This window comes from Linepithema humile, chromosome 6 (assembly GCF_040581485.1).
Source record: "Linepithema humile isolate Giens D197 chromosome 6, Lhum_UNIL_v1.0, whole genome shotgun sequence".
Taxonomy (NCBI): domain Eukaryota; kingdom Metazoa; phylum Arthropoda; class Insecta; order Hymenoptera; family Formicidae; genus Linepithema; species Linepithema humile.
The window spans coordinates 13,116,434-13,143,281 of record NC_090133.1 but is presented as its reverse complement, the minus strand read 5'-3'; the positions used below and the strand labels follow the sequence as shown (position 1 = coordinate 13,143,281).

Genomic DNA, 26,848 nt, shown 5'->3' with positions numbered 1-26,848 from the left:
TCTCGAGAGCCCTCTCATCGCCCTTCGGGCCATCCAACCGAGTTCTGTCCAGCAGTCTCCATGCCAACACCCGCTCGATAAATTTATTGGTCGCCTCTGACACGACCGAGTTGTGTCTTTTTCATATTTGCTAGCGAGCGCATTTTGGCATGTACAGCGAATACGCATCGAAATAATATACGAAAGCTAAGACACATTATCTTGCAACTTCCGTTGCATTTTGGTCATTGCGCTTTCGAATGAAAAATAAACAGATAATGTAACTATATTCCATTGCTTATCTTTTTTAACGTATGGTACTGGAGGAAGTAAACTTGTCACTTAACTCTACTGATTTCATGAAGTCTCACACCATTGTGAAAATGGTCATTTATCTTTAGATGGCCAATAGACATTTATTATTATTACTTACATTCGAACACAACATTGTATTCTACATTGTTAATGTCATAACTATTAAGAAATAGAAACGTTTTATAAAAAATGTTATAAAAAATGATATTTATGGAAAAGCAATTAAATTTACATAAAGATCGTATGTTTGGGATTTACAAAATTGTTAAATTTAAATTTGCAATCGAAATTTACAATTTAATTTTTGGAATTTTGAATTACCACAAAGAGAGAAAGTGAAAGTCAGAAATTGTAAGAAATTCAAATATTTAAATTTATCTCTTATGCTTTAGACATATACATGTAAAAAGAGTTTATAATAGTAATCACGTAGTTTGCAAAATATTATAATCGCAAATTTTATTTTGAATTATTACAACCGAGAAATAAAAACGCTTAAAAAGATAGTTATTTACAATATTTAAGATACACAATAATATCCCTTTTAAAAAATTAATGACATTCATCCACAACTGCTGTTCTTAAAAAATAATATAATAAATTGAATACTCTGTATATCGTACTCTTTATAGCAATGATGTTTAGACAAAATGTATAATTTTTCACACAGACTATTCGAATGATATTAGAGATAAAATTCTACAATAATATTAAACAAAAAATAAATATTTTTACATACGTGACAGTTGATTTTATATAATACCTACATATACAGAGTGCGGAAAAAGTATCGGAACCCTGGAATATCTCGAAAAATATAAGTTTTATAAAAAAATATTTCAAATAAAAGCTGTAGAGTTTTAAGTAACGCATTACATGGCAATGTTAGTGTGACCTTGAATAGTGTTGTTAAGATCACGTAAAAGTTACTTTGAAATTTTAAAATGGAAACCCCCATTTTTTATTGCATATTCTTGTAGCTGACTTCGAGAGCTTTTCAAAACGCTGTAATAAAATTATTTTTCATTAAAAACTTTTCTAGTTTTGAGGCTTGAAAGTTACAGTAGAGTGAGAGAAAAAGAAGCGTTGAATGTGTTGCGTTATTTTTTCTTTCTCTCTCTCTCTCTCACTCTACCGTAACTTTCAAGCCTCATAACTCGAAAAGTTCTTAATGAAAAATAACTTTATTATAGCGTTTTAAAAAGCTCTCGATGTCAGCTATGTTTAATGCTTTTCAAGTCGAGACATCAGTATCGAGACATTTAACATTACAATTGTTAACAAAATATCTAAAATTACTATTTTATTGATTAATTTGCTTATTGTGTTATATACTATATTGTTAATATCTTAGCTTTTTATTTAATCTTTTATACATGTCAAATGTTCAAAAAACATCAAATTATCAAACATAGTTCTGAGTTATGAATATTTTAATATGATACGTCATCTTGCTATTGGTGTATGATATTTGTTCTCGAAATATTAATATTTAATCGAATTTAAAGATTTTAAATGTCACAAAGATTCTCCAATCACACGATTATTATCAATCTGGCTATTTCAGTAAAATAAATTTTACAAGCTGTACAAGTTTGAGAGTTAACAGAGAGTTATTTTTATACCTCGACTACATTCTTTTTTCCAACACTGTTTTGTAAACGTGTTTGGTGTGACTGTATGTTGTACTTTGATCATAAAGATACACAATGCCCGTATATGTACACGTCTATATTTATTTATATTATATGCACGCGTATTCCGAAAGTATGCAACGAGAGACAAAATGCGAAAGGGTATGCAAGATACAAGAACTGCCGAATGCCGGGAACGTGAGAAGAAGTGCTTGATCCGAATTCTGATGTTTACAACATCGAGAAACAATTATTTTTATTCACTGAATCTGATTCTAGTTTGAAGAAATACGCACGCTATCATTTTAAGAAAATGAAAGAAATATATACTAAAAATAGAGAGAATAAAAAACTGTTTAATGATTACATATATTAATACGTCGGAGCGCTTTGTAATCAGAACAGGCCAAGACTCATTGTCAGATCAATGTAACACAAGAATTATCAAATAAATAATAAATAAAAAAAGTAATCTATTTTTAAATAAAACTAGAAAAGGACAGTTGTATAAAACGACTGTGATAAATCTCGGGTAAAAGATAAAACGGAAAATATCGAAAGAATGGAAGGTAATGATAAATAGGAGAAATAGTTAGAGAGACGTAAAATAGAAAAAAACAAAGAAAAAGAGAGAATGGTGAAAAAAGAGAACATGATCGACTAAGTCACCAACACATTTTCAAGTTTATTAACGCACATTGCACGGTAAGGATTCGCTGGCGTAGCATCGGTATCAGCTGTATGCGGCAGGCAGACAGGCAGGCAGAGGGTCAAGGGTCCCTCCTCTGATTTTCCCTTTTTTTTATCCCGCTTCTCTGAGCTCTGCCTTGCTCTTGTGCCGCGCGTACTTTGCTTACTATTCTACTAATACCTCGCGCCGCACAACGCAAAGATAAAACGTTCGGAACAGAAATGCTCGCGTTTGCAAAATCACGTCACACTGCTAAATCAAATTGCCGAAAAACTTTCGTCAAAAACTGTAAAATTTTATATAAATGTATAAATATATATATATTTTAATTTCGAGAGATAGAAAATAATCCAAATTAAATGATTTTACAATCGAAATATACTTGATTATTTTATTATAAAAAGATCATAAGAAAGTTTAATTGAAGGCTATTCAACACAATTGTACATGAATAAGTGACGATTAATAACAAAATGTTAAAGAAAAGCAAATTTCATATTGACAGCACTTTTTAAACTTTACTTTAATTTTAGACTTACCAACTTTCAAAAATAAATCTTTAACCTTTAGAAGATCCCGCAGAGTTTTTTGTTAAAATTAAGAAAAATTGCTTTAAAAAATAATGTATAAGTTTAATGTGCAACATATCTTTTGTATGTATGTAATGCATGATATACTTGTCACGAAATATAATAACAATTGTAATGTTGAGGCACGTCATAATGTCTCGCAGCTCTCTATGAATAGAATTTTTAATTTTTTCGAATTATATATATATTTGACACACGCACGCACGCACGCGCGCATACGAAGTACTTACAATTAGATGTTTGGGATTGTTGATTATGAATTGCTTAAAATTACAAAATTGTAGATCCAATATGATCACCATTAGATGAATTAATTTTTGCATATTGATTCGAAATCAAAGTTGGTACCTACAAGTGTTTATAAATTTGACATTAAACTTAGAACAAACAAATTTTTATAAATAAAATTTCATGTAAATAAAAATAATATCGTAAAAATTTGCAATACTTTGAGTTATTATATTAGAATAGTTTGCAAATTTGTAATTTAAATCTCAGATTTACAGTCAACAACTACAAAAACTCGTAAATACTAAATTTTACTGCAGATCTGTACGTGCATAAAAATCAATTAATTTATGGTGTCATATTGGATCCGCCATTTTGAATTTTATTATTTTGACCTCAGATCTGTGATAAGCGGCTTCGTAAATTCTGAGATATATTATTTGAACGTTTTCTGTTAAAAGAATATAAATTAAAAGGACATTTCTTTTTTATAATTATAGACGTTATAACGCTTCTCTGATTTGTTAAAATATACATACAGGGTGATAAAATAGGGTTTAAAAGTTAGGAGCTTATAGTACTCATCGAGAAGAGTAAAAAATGTATAATTAACATAGGTCCCAAAATCAATTCTTTCGAAAAATACAAAAGAAGAAGTTTGTTTTCACATTTTTTCAGATGTTTGATATGTCTTCCTTTCATTTCAATACAAAACTCACATCTGCGGATCACGTGCATCACGTGGATCGACGTTTTTAAATATTTATATTTTTAAATATTCCTCCGTGTCTCGTATACGACATGCATTTTCTATTCGTTGTCGTAAGTCCATTATTTATCGGTGATAAGTAGACTAAAGTTTTTAAGTGCACCAACACACAAAAAAAACTAAAGAATTCAAGTCAAGTGATCGAGGAGGCCATTCTACTGGACCTCCTCTCGTCCTCCTATTCACCTCTCTTTGAAAGTTTGATTTAAATGTTGTCTCACATTAATTAAAAAATGGTGGTGGAGTCTCATCATGCTGAAACCACATATGTAATCTCTTCCGATAAGGCATATCATCTAAGAGACTTCGAATAAATAATTCATTAAAAAGTTACAATAACTTGCATCCGGCAAATGCATATGTGCCATTTCCACGTTAGAATAATAGGCGGACATTGTTAACGATAATAACACTAATAACCGTATTATGAATGAATACTGAAGACTTGTACTAGGTTTGCGTTTATCAAGTAATTTTTGTTGACATTAGTAATAATCTTGTGTTGTCATACAACCTTGAACTAATGTACTTCTAAACCAATTCTTCTGTTTACATTCAATGTGTTGCGAAGAGACTCACTTACGATATCGAACGCTCGTAAATATAAAAGTTGATTTTACATCGAAAAAATTTATTTTAGGACCTATGTTGATGAAGCATTTTTTACTCCTCTCGGTGAGTACTATAAGCCCCTAAAGTCTTAGACCCTTTTTTTATCACCCTGTATAGTAAGATATTTTTCCATTTCTATATACGTATGTGTGTGTGTGTGTGTGTGTGTGTGCGCGTGTCTTATATATTCTAATATACTATTTTATTGTATGCTGTAAGAAATGCGCGAATATTTAATTATGTAAATAATATTGACTGTATTTGAAACAAACGCGCTGTTTATTATGAAACTCAGATCTATTGGGATATAAAACCGAACTGTATTCAGCTCTAGACGTGAAAGGCGCGATAATTATGTGTATTTTCGCTTTAACGGAATGCCTGCCGTAAAACGGTTAAATGTAGACAGAATCGATTACATAGAAACGAACGAGAACGAGTGGCTTCTCCATCCGTCTCTTTCGTGCCGTTATGGGACTCGTCCAGTCATCGATATCGAAACGCAATTGGAAAGCTCTGCTGAATACTCACGAGCCGGTTGGGAAATCGGAGCTTTTCCGCACTCGAGTTTCGGTTTCGTTGATTCCCAAAGCTCATCGAGGCGTAGATTGAATTGTTTCGACAAACGGCTGAACATTTAGCAGATATGGTTTTGAAATCGTTTGTCATCGAATTGTCGTCCATCGAAATAAACATGCGTTATATATATCTATGAGAATGTGTTTTTTAGTCGATGTAGCTTCAATATCGACTACATGATTTTACTGTAGAATTTATACGTGGTTTTCGTAACAAGGAAATCGAAATTTGTAGCTAAAGAATCGAGAATATGATAACATTATTTATGACATAGTTTACACTATTGTACAACTTTTACCAAGTATAGATATGACCGTTTTTCGCCAGCTTTTAAAACTGATGATCAAAAACATAAAATTATTTTGCTAATATTAAATTTAAATAGATCACAATAAATTGATTAATGTAAGAAAGAAAAAATACAAAGAATTATTACACAAATTATATACAAAATAATTTTATTATATTTTGCAAATACATTAATATATCTTGCAAAATTGCAAATACAGAAATTAGTATTATTAATCAGTTTCTTTAATCATTCTACATATAAGAACATTTAGTCAAAAGCATCGAAAGTTAATACTTTGTAAAATATTTCATATTTTTTGTGCAACATAATAATAAAATATCTCAGGAATTTATTTAAAAAAAGTTTAATTATATTATTTTAAAAATATTTTGACATCAGATATAACATGCGATGAAAAATATATTTATTAAAAAGTTTCAAGATGACTTTTACATAACATTGACGCTTTCATTTAAATCAAACATTGTCATGTTACATGTTCTTTCAAACTCTTTCAACTTTTTTATAAGATAATTTTTGATACACACTATTAAATATTTCAAATTTTTGCGACAATAATTCTGTAAATTATTCTGCGAATTATTCTGTATATACAGACTGTCTTTGGAATGCTTACCGAACTTTACCAGTGTGTAAAATTTATCAAAATAAAAAAAAGTTTATGTGAGCATTTGTTTAGAAACAACTTTATTTTCGAAATACAGGGTGTTGGAATATTTCGTATAATCAAATTTTTATCATAAACTTTTTTATCACAAATTTTGTTTTAACAATCATCAGTTCCACAAAAATTTTTTTATTTTTTATAAGATCTTATAAAAGGAAAATAGATTTAAATGTTAAATGTAAAATAAAATTTTAATGTAAAAATAACATCTATGCTATTGAGTTTTTTCTTGACTTTTATGTGCGTCGTTTTCAAAATATTTCGTAAAAATGGTTTACGTGTACATCTATAGCAATATCAAAATTTTATGTATAACGATTTAAATTTACATAAACAATTCTTTTTTCTAATACAAATAATTTATGTAAATGTCGATTTTAAAACACAATTTTTTAGATACACTTTAGAATATTTTTTATCTATCTTGTGTTCTCAATTTCAGTGGATTAAGTTTTCTGACAAAATTAATATTTGAAATTTGACTTTCAACTTGCTTATAATACCGCTTATAAAAATAATGATGCTGCGATTTCTTCGTTGGAGAAAAATTGAATCTAAATTTGTTTCAAAAAATATCCGTGGATGAAATGCAGTGGATGAATTTCATGAAGTGTAAACTTAGTATACGTAGTTAATTTTATAAATATTCAAAAATACTGCTATGTTCATGTATGTTGAATCACATTCCTTTCTTAAGCGCGGATCATGAGCGCGAAACACACAGCTCAAGGAGAGAGAGGAGGAGAAAAGAAGAGAAGAAGCGTAGAGGAATTGCGCGAATCGTAGTGAGTAAATACTACCTCGGCTCTCGTCCTGTCTCATTTCGTTTCATTTCGTTTCATTTCATTTCATTTCGTTTCACCGGCTAACTCGTCGAGGCGCTAGAAGAACCGCCTTCGAGGGCCTCCATTATCGCCGTTTAAAAGGAGGCGGAAGTGGGGAAGGAAGGAATAAGAAAGAACATGGAGTCGTAACCGATTTGTTTCTTTTCTATGGCGTAAAAGCTTGTACGCATATACGAAAGAAAAGAAAAAGAAGCTGAAACGTTACTGCAATGGCCAAGTGAGGTGGATCGAACATAGATGAGGGAGAGATGATAAGAGGGAAAAGGAGGAAGAAGATGCGACGAGAAACATGACGAAAGAATCATTGCCTGTTTGACTAACTGGCTTCATAGAGCAAGAGACTTTTTGTATTTCGTGTGCGCATCACGAGCATCGCGGTAGCTTCAAAGACGCTCCTCGAGTTTCATCGATTCTTCTCCTCTTCCTTCTCCTCCTCTTCCTCCTCCTCATCTCTCCCCTCCACCGCATTCTCTGCTTCCTCGTCCTGTCCATACCTTCTTCTTCATCTTCTCCTGCTGCCACCATGAGTGGTGGGCGGAACAAAGTCACCGGAAATCGCCCAAGTGGTACTTTGCCTCCTAGTGGCGCCATCTTGTACTAGGCACTGAGTTTTATGGGGAGAACATGTACGCATTGTTCTTGCAACCAGGTAGTTCGCGGATGCGGGCTCTCTCTGTCTTTCTCCTCGTATTTTTCTCGTCCCATTTTACCTTCTTTCAAGCATGATACATAGGCTTTATCGGTGTAGTACCGTATTAAATAAAAAAAAGATTTAATTTAGCAAATTAATAATTATCACGCTACGTACTACGAGCAGTGCAATTACTTTAATAATAGTACGTAATTTAGCATAAGGAAACTTTAGAATGTTTATTATAAGATTATAATGTTAAACTTTCAAAACTTGCAAAAGTTTAATTGTTATTAAGATTTTTATAAAACTTTATTTTAGTCCGTTTTACCCCACACGTAGGATAAAATGGACTATCCCGTGAAAAAGAACAAGAAATTGTTGCAAAAAGGAAAAAGATGTTTTAATTTTGCTTTATAAAGATAAAAACTAAGTACATTGGTATAATAGGATGGGATCGTTTTTTCTTAGTTTTGATAACTATTTATCACCAATGATTATTTCTTTAAAACAAAAAAATAAACTATTACACAATAAATTGAACACTTAAGCGATAAAATATTTCTCGAATTAAAGCAAATACAACCAGAAAAATACAAGAAAATACTATTTACTAATACTATTTAAATTGGTCTATTTTACCCCACATGACGACATTAATATGTATTATTTCATTTTTATTTATTAGTAGTAAAATTATTTTTTAAATGTAACTGATGAAATTGTATATATATATATATATATATATATATATATATATATATATATATATATGTGTGTATATATATAAATAAACTCATTGATAGTTTTATGGTATAATAATGTAACTTTTTAACAGTTAATAAGCACAGTAAAGACCAAGCTAATTTTATGTTCATCAAGCAGATAGAGATACTCACTAACAAGATCTAGCAAATGGACCATTTTACTCCGTGATCCGTTTTATGCCATCTTTTCTTAGGTTTAAAAAATATGTATCAATTTAAAAAATGTTTTACTTCTACAATTATAAAAAATTAATTAATTTAAGTTTAATTACAATAATTCTGCTGCAGGATAAGCAAACATATAGTTTATATGTAATATTCCTCGAGAAAGTTAATATCAATCAGCTTGAAAAATAATTTTGAATGTAGATATAATCTGTCTGCAAATCGCAGTCTGTTCTTTCCACTAAACTATTCAGATCTTACGCTTCTAACGTTTATCTCCCGCTGATTAAGGAAATAAACAATTCTGTGGGAGATAGACGCGTCTTTATACCCGCGTGATTTAAATACATACAAGGGAAAGGCTCGTATAATAACTATCAAATATAATATAATAATCCTATATACATGTACAAGTCCCGGCTATGATTCCAGAGAATTTTCTTAGCATATATAATGATCGATATTAGAAAGTAGGTATAATTTGTTAGGTCGCTCATCGATAAAAGATACTCCGTACATGCTTTCGCATAACCTGTAATAAAAGGAGGATAAGGTCTAGAGAAGAAGAAAGAACGTTTATGTAGCTTACCTTTTACTTAGACACACGTGCTGTGCAATGTTTACTTACACCTACCTAAGCATATAAGACCGGGAGAACTGCTTGATAAGAATAATGTTTGCATAAGAGAAAAGGATAACGATTTCTAAAAAGAAAAGGCGGAGGTCAAGGTTAGCCCTTGGGTTATTTCGCTAATCAATGATCATGATGTTCAAACACAAATTCATACTTTGCTGAAAATAATTTATATAATCAAAAAATTATAATTTCTTGTATTGTTGTTTTGAACCTTTCGAGAACCGCACTCCTTTTTTATGTCGTAAAATTAATTTACTTTATTTTAATACAAAATTATCATTTTTATGAATTCAAAATTAATAACACATTAATTAACATTATGTTAGTTAACGTGTTATTCGGTGTAGTAGTGCGCCAAGCTTTCTTGCATTTAATACTTTTTTATTTTTTATTGGCGTCCATTTTTTAATAATTTAATAATATATTTTTTGTATAAAATATAAAACAATTTTCTATTTCTGTAGTAATGATATAATTTTTATTCTCACTTGACATAATTTTCTGATATATTTTTTATAGAATGATACAAATAGAATATACAACAGCTTTTTTAAATAGATGAATGTTGAAAAATGGACAATTTACATAAAATAAAATTTAGTTATTTTTCTATGGTTTGATTCTAGGAATACAATTTTTCTGTTCCTAAAGTTTTTGCTTCATTGCTAGTGACTCTCTCTTATGTTTTTCCCTCCAACATTCAATGGTTTTTTTAGTTGTTCGGTTGTTATTAAAAACGGATTTATAAGTTGTATCTTACACGGCTGTAATAAACACATGTTATTAACAGTATATTCTCACAAGTTACTTATTAATCATGTGGTTTTTCATCCATTGAAGTATATCTGCGCCAGTGGACTTTAATTTCAACAATATGAAATATATGAGTTTTTTTCTATAGATAAAATATATTATAATATAATAGATTTTTTTCTATAATAATGACGATAATTCTATATATGATACTATTTTTATAGTTAGTTATTAGACACGATACGTGAATTCGTCATTAAAAAGTTGAGGGATTAGAGATACTAGTTCATGAATATCATTTATAAACTCGATATGGACAAAAGATGCGGCTAAGAGGGAAAACGAAGCTATATCGGACGGGGTCGAACGCAGACGGGAAAATGTAATTTCAGTTTGAAACGGGAATGGAAGAGGCCGACCCACATCGAGATTTTAAGTGTTTGTACTGCTGACGCGGCAATCCAATCCAATCCAATACTCGTAGCGAGTAAATGCCTACGTAGCACATATACATACATATGAACGGTTCGTCCTTCTTTCTCGGCCGCTGCTTGCTTTCCGTTTGATTTTCAATACAATTTTGCTTCTCTCACTCAAATTGGCAGAAATTCCATCTTGTAATTGGATTGGTCAGTTATATATTTATTAATAATTTTTTTTTTGGCAAGGATTAAATTTATTATCCGTAAGTTTACTAATTATATTTAGCACATAAATTGTATTTAGTACATAGAAATGATTTACTGTGTTTTATCCAGTTGTAATATAACTTCATCTATGGAGCATTTTGTAATAGTTGAAAGATTTAAAAATAATTGATTTTATGTTGCATAATTACATTTATTTAACTGCGTAAACAAAGTTGAAAGAAAATTCTTTAATACATAGTGTGTCTCTACAGTCTGCCGCATTTGGTGGTGCCAAAATATTTTTTAGTATGTCATTGTTTATCAATATGTGTAACTGTAATTATATGTTAGTGACACTTTATGTTAATAAAAATAAAAAAAAAGAAAGACAACAAAAGTTTTTTGAAATCTGATCATGTTTTATATTGCGAATCTACAGACTTGAAATATTATAGATCACTTGAGATTTTTACAGATTTAGATTATAACTTTGATTTCACACATTAATTGTTTAATCATATTTTACGTTAAATGTCATTTTGTTTCGCAATGTTCGACTGTCGGTGTAATACTATTCAATGTTTGAATTCAGTGTCGAAAATTTTATTTCTTTATTATAGGATTTGAATTACGCTTTTTTTATGTTCGTATAATGTTCATGAATTGTAGTTTTCCTCCTGTCTGGCTTACGTACATATATAGCGTCACAATCTTGGCGTGTTATTTTAAAATTGTGTTTTCTCACCACTGAAGCAAATTTTTTTTAGATAGACTTGACATACGGTACCGTAAAAAATCTTTTTTTTTTATTTTAATTATTTGTTGATATTTGCATTATATTATTTATTTTATGAATGCGATATTGGAGTCTTTCTTTTATAATAGAAAATATGAACGGCAGGGATTAATCGTTATTATTGAGAATTTCGATTATTAATTCAAGGTTTTCTTGATGGAAGTTTGGATAAAATAATAAAATAGTTTTGTCCATTAAACCTATGACGATGCCTTTTTTATGAGATTTCGAATGGTGAGAATACAGATTCCAGCATCTCTAATTTAAGTATCCAAAATATGTCAATCGAATATAATTTCCTGATATTGAACAATGAGATTGACATTAAAGAAGTTGATTGGGTGAAACTGCTGAATAGACAACCACTTGCCAATGACCTTAATCTTGACATATGTTATCAAGATCATTACCCAGAGCAATGAAAAGTTTTAGTCAACGGTCATTATTTATTAAAAAGTTATAAAAAAAGTTTACACTGAATAGAACGTAATTTTTTGACACTATGTACATTTAATAGAACGTATTTTTAGCAATTTATTTATTTAAACGTGGTAAAGTAAATGCGTGGCAAAGTCTCTTCCTCGAAAAAACCCTAATCCATCCTAACTTATGTCCGAGAGGCGAAGCATTATTTGGGGTAAATAATTTCTCGAAATTCGAAAATTCCTCGTAATTTTGGAACAATATTTAAGAAAGAAATATTATGCATGCTATATATAATATAATTATGCACACTACATATATATTAGGCATTTTTACTCAATCAGTACGTTACATAGTCAGTTGAGTGATTCTAAAGTATTTCACAATGCATTTACACATTTATTAATATAACTTATACTTAATTTCTATCATTTATAGAATTTCTTACGTGAAAAAAAGTTGTTCATATAAAATATAGAACGGGCTATGGAAAGATACAAGCAAATATTCCACGTTACGGCACGTGATTACCGTTTCATGTACTATTTTGCAGAATTTTTATTTAAAAAACTCTACAATTATGATAAGTGTATTGATATTTTTTTTTTGAAATTATGTATTTTATGTATCCATTTTAGATTGTTTAAGTATGAAATAAAATGGCTGTTTTGCATATACATTGAGAAATTACTCAGTTTACTCCGAGTAATGCTTTGCTTCTCGGATATAAATTAAGTTGGATTAAGGTTTTTTTATGAAGAAGGTACAGGGAGTGCAGGGGCTCCGCTCTTACCTTGCTTACACACATTCACATTTTACCACCCAAGTTTAAATAAATAAATCTGTTAAAAATATGATCTATTAAATGTACATAGTGTCAGAAAATTACGTTCTATTCAGTAAACTTTTTTTGTTAATAACTTTTTAACAAACATGTTTCGGATATTAATAAAGATATTTTTGAAAATATACTTCTCTCTTTTTGAAACACTAAATATTGCTAGATTTGTTACTATATTGGTGAACATGATATTTTGTTAAGTAATACTATTGTGTTGTCTTCAAATTTAGTATGATTTAGTTTTTTAACAAATTTATAGCTATTTACCTATATATTAGATATTAGGACTTTTAAATAAGTAGATTTTGATATTAAATTATGTAAAAATACTGTTGTAAATTATGTTATGTATGTAAATTGTGTGTGTATAGCGGGCTATTTATAAGCGCTATTTCTCTCAAGTGAATACCAGATTTATGAATTTTTGCCACTCCATAGGCAGATTTCTATGTCGATGTCAATTATAAACAGGTATTTTTTTCTTATTTTTATTATTAAGGAGAGATTCTACTTTGAAAGGTTAAGAAAATTTTTTTTATTTTTTGAATCCTCTGCAGGTATTCTCTATTTGTATCTAAAATATGTGTGTAAAGGGATTTTTCGAAATTTGGAATATTCTCGGAATTACACGCTATCGAATGAAATAAGGCATAAACGCGTACTCGGAACTCGCGATTTTCTCGAAATCATGTTTTTCAACACCACTGGTGGGGTAATATCTCTGAAACGAGTCAACCGATTAATTTCGGTTTTGTTTTGTTGTAAAATAGATAGTTTTTACTAGTGCATGAACCTAAATCATACAACAATTTAAAAAAATTACTATTTTTAATGGGTCTAAAATAACAAAGAGGGCAAAAAATTGACTTCTAACTTTGGAGTGCGGCCATTTTGTGAACTTTTTTTTTTAATTTTTTAGGTTCATTTACTAGATAATTTTACTAACTTTAAGAATATTTTTTGTTTTTTTTGTTTTAAATCAATAATTATGGTGCTATCTCACCCATCGATTATTCCATTTCGCGGAACGGCGTTATGTTATGGACAACTTGCACGTCATATTTTTTATTAAACTTGATTTAAAAAATATTTTTTATCTTGCGTGGGTTGGTTTATATCTTTTTTTTCTCTCTTTTTGTCCATTTTGACATTGATGAGGGATGCTCATATAAAGATTGCATAGAAGCACTGTAAAAGTTAGAACCAATTTTGCTGACGCCTTCATATTAATATAATAATATTATATATTATATTATACATATAATCTACTGATAAATTTATTTGCTACATCTGAAGCATAATCTCACTGTAATGTAATATGGAATTAATTTAATAATGATTTAATTGTTGTAAAATACACCTCGCGCGACAAAAAAGTCGCACCTAATTTTTTCTTGAAATACTTTTAATTCTGAAAATAAAAAATTAAAAAAGCGCAATATATTTTGCTAGTGTGTTGTATTTAATATAATACCTACAAAAATTGAACACTCAATAAAAATGTATAAAAAAAAACATAATTATTGTTTAATAATTAATATAAGTTTTTTTATCTTAAAAACATTAAGTTTAAACTTTTTTTACGTTAAAATTAAAACTTATAGCTATTTAATATTAGAAAAATAAAAGGATTTGAAAGAAATCAATATTTTGTCGAGCCGTCTTTTGCCATAACATTGATTCTGGCATTGATGCATATAAATTGTTGCCTGGGAATGTGCTTCTTTTTTTCTGACACTTTTAATAGGAACAGAATGCAATAAAACTTCGTAAAAAGCAGTGATAACAAGCAATAGATATCATAAAACATATGCGATATGTTTTTTTATTGCACGAGGTATATAGTAGGTAGATTGATAACAATTCAAATGTTCTCTAATATTGCGCAGTTGCAAAAATTTTTTATAATATTTCGTGGTTATGCAAATTCTCCGAAATGCTAGAGATTAATTAATTATTGATCTAAACATGATCACGTGATTTGATACGTATGACTTTGGTTCGCGATAGGGTTAAAAACGAACCAAACAACGCGTGAGCTGGCGATGCATTATTATCATAAACGCAACAATAACGAGGGATGATCCGATATGTAAACTGTTAAACCCTTCTTCCGTTCCCCTATCACAGCATGAGGGTGAGGATTATCGTGGGGATAGAATAGTTTGGACCGCCTGGAATTCTACGGGGGATGTTATTGTTGCCGTGAAAGAATGGGAAGAAATGGCGGGAAGGAAGAGTAAGAGGAAACACCCTCTTTCTCTAGCATAGATACGATACAAGTATATAACCAATGTTTAAACGCGCGCGCACGAGATCACCCCTTCGATCTTCGACGACGGTGTTTGCCGCTTCCTATTATGAGCTCGATTGCACCAAACTATACGATTATCTACTATATCGTGCGTCAGATAGCCTTTATGCGTATAGCCGCTAAATCCCAGGGGTTAAAAAGTTATGCCACTTTGCGAGTGCTATTTCCGCTTTAATATATAATACGATCGACAAGTCTCAACGTTTAACATAAAACAATTAATCGCTGAGTAATACAGAATCATTTAGCGCACTTTGTCTTAATTGTGGATTTTTTGGCAAAAATGTCGAAGCAGAACATTATTTATTGCAATTTTCCAATTCTGAACATTATACGTATACTTTAGTCTTGGTCTTTGGTCATCAAAATTTTATAAAAATAAAATCTATTTGAAATTAATTGAAAATATGATTTTATCATGTATTTATTTTTTTAAAAGCTGTCTCTTTAAAAGTTTTTTATTTTTAATCTCTTACAACTCAAATCCTGTGATTGTCTTGATATTTTTGTAAATCAAACTTATAAACCAAAGAGTTTATAAAGTTTAAAAAAAATTTGCTGAAAAGAATTTTATCCTGCACATTTAGTAATGTATTGATAAAACGTAGTTGGATATTACAGTCATTTTTTTGGCTTTCGTGACTACTACAACTACAGCATGACGTAGAGAGAAAATATATAATACACATAGAAAATTTGAAAACGCTTTTGAAAAATCTTTTCGAGATATCTTTATTTATAAAGAAATTATATTCGCTATGTCGATCTCAAAATTGGTCAACTTTAGGAAAATGTTTTCTTGATATTATCAATATATGTCCGACAATGTTTGCACGATTTAAATTAAAATCTATAAAATAATGGATAAAGTTTCACTGGCGCTTCAAAAAATAATTCTTAGAATTATGCTTTTTCGAGTAAAAAAATTTACGTTAATTTGAGTTAAATTTTCGATATTATGTAAACAAAGTTTCACCGACATTTAACAATTTACTAATTAAATTTGCTACATACATCTATTAATATAGAAAGAAAATTTATAGGATATGAAAAATAAGACATTTTTTCTCGAGGGATGCTTTTCTTTTTTGATGAATCACTCTAAAAAAATTACACAATCTATGTAGGCTTGTGTATCTTTTTGTTAGATTAGTAATTTGCATTCTAAAAGTGAGTTTTTAAAAGTTTTTTTGGAAATGTAAGAAACGAATGAATTTGCATGCGTACACTAAAAAGTGAAGTGAAAAACAAAACACCTTACTGAAATTAAACGTTTATTAAAGTAAAATGTTTTTTTTTCAAGACGTTATAAGTAACACAATTGCATTGAGAGGCGTTGCTAAGGACGACCAGAATTAAAGTTTGAAGATTTTATCATTATGACATAATAATAAAATTTTTCGAAGAAGAGGGAAAATTAGTATCAGTTTTTATTTATGCCGATATTATAAAAATGAGAGTTGAAAATCCAACTGCTGCCAAATCCACTCTTTGTTTGTTGGGATGTTATTATGCGTGGAACTCCCATCCAGCAAATTACAAGACGGTGATGGATTTCTTTGATAAAGTATTATTGAACAAAATTATATACAATAATCAAAAGCTTTCCAAATTTTGGACCTCATTTAAGATTCTTTCATTGTAAATGTTATGTGTTGTTTGTAAACTTAAAAAATTAAATAAAAAAATTAAATTAATGAAATAAAACGGTTTTTGGCGTTTCATTTTAAAACTTTTTAAAATTCGGAAAAGTGTTTTATTCGAAAACACCTTTATATGTTTCCGAATAAAACACTTTTTAACGTTTCGCATGTCCGTTTAAAAATTAAACACTTTTGAGCGTTTCAAAAATGAAGATATATAAGAAATAAAACATTTTAATGTTTTAAATTTATAAACACTTTCTTTTATGAGTGTATATGCTTACATATAATCGGATATAATTTTAACGGTTATATGAACAGAATCAATGTTTTAATGTATGAAGTTGAATAAATTTGACAATTTGGAACAGGCGCATTGTGTGATAGATATTGTGTGCATCATGACTTAAAACTATGTTTGATAATTTAATATCTCTAAACGTTTAATATATGTCAGAGTTAAATGTTACAGTATATAGCTCATATGATAAATTAATTAACGAATAAAAATTTAATTTTAGTATTAATATTATAAATGATCATGATGTGTGCGTGAATTACATCTGGTTCTAGTAACATCTAGAAACTGTATGATGATAAAAGAGATCTTGTTATTTTATAATCTGCATATTTAAGAAGAAATATAGTCTGTTGCACCTGCTGCTTGAGCGTAATTTCTAAATGCAATACTTTCTCACACTATATGATTTGACAATATTTTTGGAAGAAAAATTATTTTGCAAATGATTAAAATGTAAGGTAACGAGAAATCAACTGGCATAGCGTTATTTCGATTTATGCGAGGTTGTTCCATGAAATCGACGAAGCATACGCGTCACGTGCACAACCAATTCAATTAAAATTGATTTCCACCCGCAGCAACACATCAAACAAACTACCCAGTACTCTCAGTGCCTTCTCTCTTATTTCGAATTCCCCTTGGACCTCCATCAAGCACCAACCATCTCGCAATTCGAAAGCGAAGGTATAAATATTCAAACGGGATTCATGAACCGCGACGGAGCGGGGACGTAGCAATCGTTTTGTCCTTTTGTCAGCGCGATCATTATATCTTGCTTCCAATTTTACTCTCTACTCGCGTACTCGTAAAAGGAATATCCAAAGAGATATGAAGTTTGACGTATGAGGTATGATGGTTTGAGAAAAATATTAGATTTGCGAGCGGCGGCTGAAACGAGACAAAACATAACAGAGCAACACGTAACAATATGTGTAAAATTTGTTCAATGCAAGATGACAGAAACATCCCTTTGTTATTATACATGTAAATAAGTGTAACATTTATTTCTATGTAGGAGATAGCTTGCTATTAGTAATGTAATCAGATCAATCCAACGATGCTATATGAAAAAGTAAGTTAAGAGTATAGAATTTTTCTTTCATATGGAATTTTTTTTCAATGTGAGATACAGTATGTTTAAAAAGAATGTAATCAGCATTTTTTCATTAATTAAATTTTTTTCAATAAAAAAATTTGAAACATTTAAAATCATCTAAAAAGAATTACACTTTAAAATTCAGTCAATATCCTAAAGCATTATTTTAATAAAATCTAATAGCAAAATTTAATGCTCTAGATTGTTTTTTGTGTTTGTGACACTCATGTCTCACACACGAAATGGAATGAACAATATTTATATAAAGAAAACTAAAGTGAAAGTTTAATTAAGAATTTAATAGTAATCAAAGTAGTTGTATTGAAATATTTCGTTAGAATCAAACGTAACGCATCCATTCAATTCTATGTCAAACTCTTCATTGCCTGTGTTAAACTTTTATTTATCTCTTATCGTTAAAAATAATATTTTTTGTTTGACACAAACTTCAAGTAGTTACATTTCAACGCAATTCAGCAGTTCTAAATAGGAATTGTAGATTAAATAGTGTTAAAAAGGGTTGAACTGACAGTTTAAAATGAGCATTTCGAATATTTCAAAATTGAGGTCGGAAATAGGTTTTTACTAGTCTACAATAGTAATATCCGAAGGTGTAAGCTAGCCTTAATCAAGGATCAAAATAACATTCAAATTTTGACTCGGAAAATATCGTAAATTAGAGTATCAAAGTATCAATTGCTCCAGCTTTGAATGTTAACATACGTTGGATAAATTTCGTACTGCGCAACGTTTTTATCCACCTACCTACCTACAGCACAACTTTGTGTGTACCTACGCTATTACGTACCCGCTCCCAAAGTATGCTTTCTAAAATCCGTTATTAACGACGGGCTTGGTAAGCGCTATTATGATGTCTCTCATGACGTAGGCAAACGCGACGCATGCACTTATCCAGTGACGTTGCATCGAATTCCGTGCACGCTGCATATTATTTGGGAACTAGGGACACGCGCCGGCACGCTCCCATTCATCTAGGCGGCTATATTGCGCTTGTTCGTCTCTCCCTTTCCCTTCCTTTTATCCGCGTCTCGACTTGTGTTAATTATTGAGAATAATTACGCATTCGACACAATTTGTTTGTGGCAATATTTATTAAGGAATTAGATGAATAATAAATTTTTACTTTTCTTATTACTAAATTATTTCTATGCGCAATGTTTCACAAGAATCACGGAATTGAGATGATATAGAATTTATTTGTTTTTGTGCTTCTTTTTCTAGATATGCGTATAGAATGCCTCGATTAAAATATCTCTAAAAACACTGGTTACTAAAAAACTTTTTTATGTTTATATTTTACAAATAATTAGTTAACTTTATATTTTCTATTATCTCTTTAAAATAGTGTGCAAAATTTTTTCTATTTATACTTTATTCATTCTCAAAACGAACTGTTGTTTTTCATCAAACTGGACTGATGCGTCTGTTTTGTCCATGTCTTATTCAGTAACGTAATATGCTCAAAAAATTCTTAACAAATTCATGTAAGTTTATTGAAGTGTTAATTAAATGTCCAAATAATAAAATTGGCGAAAAGTTTATTTTGAACATTTAATTTTTATCGTTTTTTGAGAAACAATCTGTATAAGCAATTTTGAGAAGCAGTATGGAAGCATTGTCGCTCAAAAAAAGAGTAATTATTAACATGAAAACAGGGTAGATTTTAGGAGAGATAAAAATTAGGAAAAAAATAATTCTCTCATATGTATTTTGTGTTTTTAGTCAATATCTCATAAAAAATAAACATATAAGATATGAAGTAGAAACATTTTTTTAAATGTTTTAAAAATGACGCTAGATATTTAAAAAACTTTTTTAAAAGTTGATTTTTTTTTTCAAATTCAAGATATCTCAAATTGAGAATCATTATTTTATATATCCTTGGCAATCGTACAGTTTTTATCTGAAATTTTTTCCTAAAAAATCTCGTTTTTGAAACATTTAGCTGCATTATTTAAAATCAGATATACATATTTACATAGAATTTTATATTGTTCTTTTTCGAATTACATTATCCAGAATAATGTGACAAAATTTTTTAGATAAAAATACACATACATGGATATATGCAATATACAATATGTATTATATATATTGTAACATAATTTTTTATGCTTTATATATTTGTCCCTTGCTTGTTTTCAGGTTATCGTAGTAGTAACCATCAATCAGGATATGGTTACAATAGTGCCAGTTCGAGTCAGACACGTGGACCATGGGCATCTGGTTTTCGCTCGCCTAATTATTCTCACGCGCCTTTGGAATATCAACAACATCGTAATCATTACAATAATCAGTCACAGTCATCACGAAATGCCACCAATTACCAGAGCACACAGCAAAGTTACCACAATCAACGAGGGGTATGTTTTCTTATTTTTATTGCTCGCGTTCTAATATAGATGATAGAATTGGGAAAACGTTACGCGAAAGAATTTAACTATGAAGCACTATTTTTAAATATTTTCAATATTTTTGTCGACATTTACTACTACTATTATTATTTAAAGCTTCTGTTTTGACACGTAAAAATTAAAATATCTTAAAGAAGTTCAAAAGTATTTTTTTAATTTTAGCTATAAGTAATCTTAGATTTTTCGGTTTCTTTTCTTCTCCTTTCTCCGCGTTATTTTTCCACTACTTGAAATTTTACAGACTATATTGTACAACTACGTGATCATATGCCGAAAAAGAAAGAAACGTCATCTATCAAATGTAAGATAGAAAGATAATGACGCATACGTATGCGTAATTTCGAAAAAGGTATTTTTCATTTATAGGACTGACACCTTTTCGCAAAAATATTTGTATGTTTATAAGGTTGCTAAATTTGAGTCTTCGATAAAAATTTTCAAACTCAATACAACAGATCTAATATAGCAGGAGCAAATTTGAAAAATGATTCTATTTATATTAAACTGGATTTTTAAGAGTTTTTATGGTCTTTGTATTTAAATCTGACACATCAAAGTTTTAAAATGTCGAAAAAACTAAATAAATAAAAATAATTAAATTGAAGAAAATATTATTTTTATAAAACACAAAATAAAATTGATTGCAATTTCATGTAATTTTATTTTATATATCACATTTAAATTGAATATCAACAACTATTTATTTTTTAATTTAATCATATTTTACCTTAGATTTTCATTTTTTATTCTTAAATTTACATCCTAATTTTTTATATAAAGGTTTTAAAAACCAAAAAACTGTTTGAACAAATTTATATAAAATCTATTGCTTAAATTTCTTATTGGGTAAACGATTCAAAATTTCCAAATTTTGATGGCAAAGAGTGCGGCCAAGTTTTCATTGAAATTTTCATACTTTGAATATTCCAATAAGTGATACATAGAATTGAAGCTTAGCACGAATAGAATAAGAATCTGAAGTCTCGGTATTATTTTCTCAGCCGTTTGGGAAAAGGTTGCAATCTCAATAGATTGTCTACAAAAGTAAAAAGATTTTAAAAATAGCTATTTCTAAATCAAAAATATTTTATTTTAATTATAAACGTTAAATAAAAGCAAATATTGTACAAAGATGACACAAGTTGTAGTTTGAATAAACTTGAACTTGAGTCGAGTGCGCCAGTCGAGCAGATAACGCACAAAGTTCAGGCCACGCGCTACTTTGGCCATCTATTAAGATTGCATCCTTTTGGACCGTTTTTCTTCCAAACGGTTGACAGGGTTAACCAAGGCTTCAGATTCTTATTCTACTCATCCTAAGCTTCAATTCTATGTATCTCTTATTGGAATATTACGCGAAAGAAAGGCGAACCGTCTATGAGCATTTGGTCGCACTCTTTAAATATATTGTTCTAAAAAATTTCGAACCTAACCTAACTATAATATTTTTTCATAGAAATCATTGTTGGTAATGAAGTGTTTTTATTTCTTAACAGTTGCAAACTTAAAATAATACCTTCATCTAAATAATGAGTTTGATCGAAATAATGCTTATCTCATGTTACAGAATTACTCTTCGACTCGAGGAGGGGGTGGAGGAGGCCACCGTGACAATTGGCGACGATCGATGTAAATATTATTAATGTAAAAGGCACAAGTATTAACTTTGTCGCACATCATGTAATAATTAAGATTGCATTACTAAAGGATCACTGAGCATAATAATTATTATTTAAGATTTAACGATTATTAATATCATTGTTAAAATACGTATTCTATTTATACGAGTGTTTAAATATATAGGGTGCTGGAAATTAAATACTTTGAGATAATTTTGATGTTTTAATGGAAAAGCAGGATTTTTTTATTTTTTTTATTGCAATTTATTACTTATTGGAAACAGATATCGTTTTGTATATTTCTTTTACCAGTTATTACTTACCAGTTTCTTTACCAGTTTATTACAAATACTTGGAAAATATGTGGAAAAAGTGCGGACTATTACAATAAACACCCTGTAAATATTGAAAGCTGTGTGTTTCATAACATGAAAGCGAATGCTCGTAGATTAAAGCATAATATCGGCAAGTAAGTAGTAAAACTTAAGCAACAAGCGATCAATCACGATGCAAATTTCCGGAATGGCAGATCGAATTGAAAAGAACGAGCTAAAGAAATGTTCGAATGTAATTGACTGATTTGCTTATTGCTTAATTTTGCTATTTATTTTATTTATATTTAAGGATTAGAACTTCATCATATCTTGATGAAGAAAATATCATAAAATCTATATTAATTACAATTAATTCAATAAATGTATTGGTTTATTGTATCGATTAGGAATACAGGTATCGCATTAAATTTGTCAATCGTGAGTAAGTGCAATCCGCAGTAGCATGTGTTAAATATTTGGTTGCACTATACAAAATTGCCGTTTTCGTAGATCAAAATAAAAATATTACATTGTTGTAAATGCTGCGCAATAATAAATTTAATCAAAATATATATGAGCCATTAGTATCGATAGTTTTTTTCGCAGTAGAATATATTTTAATGATATATATTCTATTTTCATCAAATTTGGCATTTTTAATCTATATAAAATGTTCAAATCTTTCAATTATTGCTTCTCGATTGGAAAATATTTTGTTCTTTTCCAATCATCATCGGATAGTATTTTTGCTAATAGGCTTTTTTTGCAAAATGAATGTTTCTGCTTGTCTCAGAAGTCTTATGTTCTAATTTAAATTTCTATACAGAGTACTTGTCATTCTTTCCAGAATATTGCTTATATTGCTTACTTCTGCAGGTAAAAATGAGAAAAACAGTTCAATGATCAGAAAACATCGAAAAACACTATCGTTATAAATATTAAACACAATCAAAAATATATAATTTTTATCAACTTTATTAATCACAGTCACTTTTAATTGGCCACTTTTTAATTGGCCAAATATCGATAATTTTATGTGGTATCATCTAATACAGTCGTCTAATCTAATGCAATGATTGATATAATGATACATCAATGCGATTGAAAGATCGAAAGATGAATAAAATGTGAGACTTGTCATGTATTGAAATATATGATATTTCTTTAATGAATGTATTTGTGTATGCTTTATAATTATATTATCCGTAGATTTCCATACTTTCCCTGTTATTTTTTTTGTTGCAACATCTAATACTAGTTCTCACAGGCACTATGGATTCCTTTATTCTTGCAGTATTGCATCAATCCAATAATAAAATATATAAAGAAATAAAATCTTACACAGAGTGAAGTAAATTTACTCAAAATGTCCTACACAAGATACGAGAAAATAGCGTACAATGTAATTTGTGTATCGATTTTTTTATTATTTTAAATAAAACTATGTGAGGGGCAAAAAGAGCAATTAAATTTTCACTTCAACAATAATAATCCTTTTCAAGTGCGAATATAATTAACAAAAATAGTAAACTCCTTATTTTATGTACAATTACATTCAACGGAAGAAAATCTTGTATTTGCCACCTGGAACATATTTGCACAGAATTATTCTTTATAGGAGTACACATAATGATCTCGGTAATTAGGGTACTTGATTAGCATAAAAAATCTTAACAAGATCTTAATTATCTTTACCGTTTTTTTGAGAACAGATTCTACAGACACATAATTTTGTTGAAGGTAATAATAAATACTCTTTTGAGAAATGAATGTGAAAGAAGGTGAGAATTTGGACTGGTTTTCGAGAAGATGACTGAAAAAATATTTTTGAGAAGCCAATGCGAGTGGTAAGCCTTGGAGAGATAGAGTATAATCGAGTTCCGGAGAAAGCCGGGAAGAAGAGATCTCGACATGCCGCGCGCTGTAGCTGTACTAGAAAAATTGATCGGCAGCTGCTTGATCTTTCTGCGTGGTTTCGCGTCTTACAAATGATTCTCGAGTAATGTCTATTTATTAAACAGTGGCAGCGTATTCTTAGGAGAAGGAGAGACACGGAAGGCAAGAACGGGAAAGGTGGAAGAAAACCAGGCAGCGTAGCATTTGGTTACTTGGCATTTACATCCACCATCCATTTCGCACAACGGCTCTTTAGCCCCTATTCTCTAAGCTTCAGATGCTTGCATTCGTGTACGAGTACACGCACGTTTTTACATTAGTCGGCAAAAGCGTAGGTACATGCGCTTCTCTCGTGCATATATTCCGTGAGCACATATGAAACGAGACGGAAACATGGGGTGGGAAGGAGAGGAAGAGAGAGGGGAGAGACAGAGAGAGAGAGAGAGAACGAGGAAGAAGGAAAGAATGAGACAAAAGATAAAAGAGAGCTTCGAAGCTGTGAAGCTGTACGTATGTGTGAGAGAGATCGTGCACGATCGTGCGAGGTGAGGGCGCACCTGGACCTTCCTTCCTTTCCATGTGCGCACAAGGGCTCTCACTGCCTTCTACTCCGCAATTCAACCACCCAACAGACTACCTCTAGTTACGTACACCAAAGTTTTTTCATATTCTGTCTTCTTTCTCTTTTACCCGTTGCACACATTATTGAAATCTACATACGTCAAGTATTGGTTGAAAATAAAGAAAATTCAAATACCGAAGTATCAATTATTTCTCCTTCAAAATTTTACTCGAGCTTTTTTATGGTTTTTTATTTTAACTTATAATTTCATAATATTTTTCGATATAAGATTTTTTCCTGCGAAATAATTATTAAACTTTAAAAAATTGCAATTAGTGCAATCAAAATTTTTTTCAACAAAATTCATCGAAATTGTTTTCAAGGACAAAAATATACTTTCCTTTTTAATTGATGTTTTCCTCAACATTTGATATCAAATTTTGGTGATCTCTGTTTTGAGGTCCGCGCAGCGACCATACAAATAAGCATATTGCGCGCGAGCGACGGCTTACATTCAACGAGGATGTAAGGAGGATGCATTGTGCGCCGCAACACTCGGTGCTCTGGACAATAGAGAGAGAAATCGAGAGAGTGGTGTGCGATAAGCAACCGCAACTACCAGCACGAGGTAGATCTCGGCGCGGATAGAGCTTTATTTCATCAAAGGGGCAATAATGAAATCACGATAACGTCATATGTGAAAAGAGGCGTTTCTATTCTTCCAGCAAATTTGCATCATTTTCTCTTCCAAAACTTTACGTCTGATACATTTATACGTTGTTTTATTGCTTATTTAATTAATGCAAAATCTCCGACTTCATCTTCACATTTCACACTTTCGCTCTAATCCGTAGAATTGTTTCACTATATTTTAAGTTTCACAGTTAAAAAATAAAACATTTTTTTAAATATAAATTTAGACTGAAATAAAAATAGCAGCTATAATGAGACAATCGGCAACACCGTAAAAATTTCATAGATTTATAATTTTATTATTTATTTAGAATATCGGCGCAAAAACATAGACACAATTCTCTAATTAGTTTAAAAGTTGCTTAATTTACATTGATTCTTGTAAAAAAATCGTGCACTGCATCGCTTATTCAACAAAAATTCGACAAAGAAACATTGTTAGCCATGTTAAATTTTTCACATACACTAATAAAACTCTGACGAATATTCCTGTAAATTTTTATTTGGATTTACTAATTGCTTAAACCTGCATCAAAATCATTTGTTATTTTGTTTCTTGCATTTTCAGGCATTTATTTGCATCCTAAAGTTTTCTCTCGCTATTAATTATCAATTAAACAGAAAATATTAATGCCAATATTTTCTTCAATAAAAACGTAAAATTGTTGTTAGTTTATAATACTGTAATTCTCTGCATAATTCAAATCTATTTATTTAATGCTTTAGTATAAATTTTTTTTATACTATAAAATAAGAAAGATATTATTTTCAAATTTTAATAATATTTTGAGTTTACATTGTACAGCCAATATACATTTTTAATATCTACGCGTCGATGACAATACGAATGTCAGATTTACGCCGAGTTAGTCGAGCGTCACCGAGAAAGCCGGTGGGTGGTCGATTTTCATGACAGGTCACGGAAAGGTGAGTGAGCTCTCCGTGAGCGCATCTCGTTACTGCGACGAGCCAGGGACGAGCTCCAAGCACAACGATGACGCAGCATCAGCTCCTGGTTACCTCTGGTCCATTGTTCTCCCCGCATTTCTTCTCAGCTCGTGTTCAAGTGTTCAAGAGCTCAATCGCTACCCACCCTCGAAGCGCCCGGATC

At 30.1% G+C, this 26,848-nt stretch overlaps 1 protein-coding gene across 1 annotated transcript in view; it reads left to right on the top strand.

The window, feature by feature from the left end:
• Positions 1-23,758, top strand: part of Rat1 (5'-3' exoribonuclease 2 Rat1) — an 84,909-nt gene extending 61,151 nt beyond the window's left edge. The window contains exons 16-17 of the mRNA XM_012376708.2: positions 20,385-20,602; positions 22,221-23,758. Coding sequence (XP_012232131.1) covers positions 20,385-20,602; positions 22,221-22,286 — 284 coding nt within the window. The 3' untranslated portion in view covers positions 22,287-23,758. The remainder of the gene's footprint in view (positions 1-20,384; positions 20,603-22,220) is intronic.
• Positions 23,759-26,848: the final 3,090 nt, after the last annotated feature.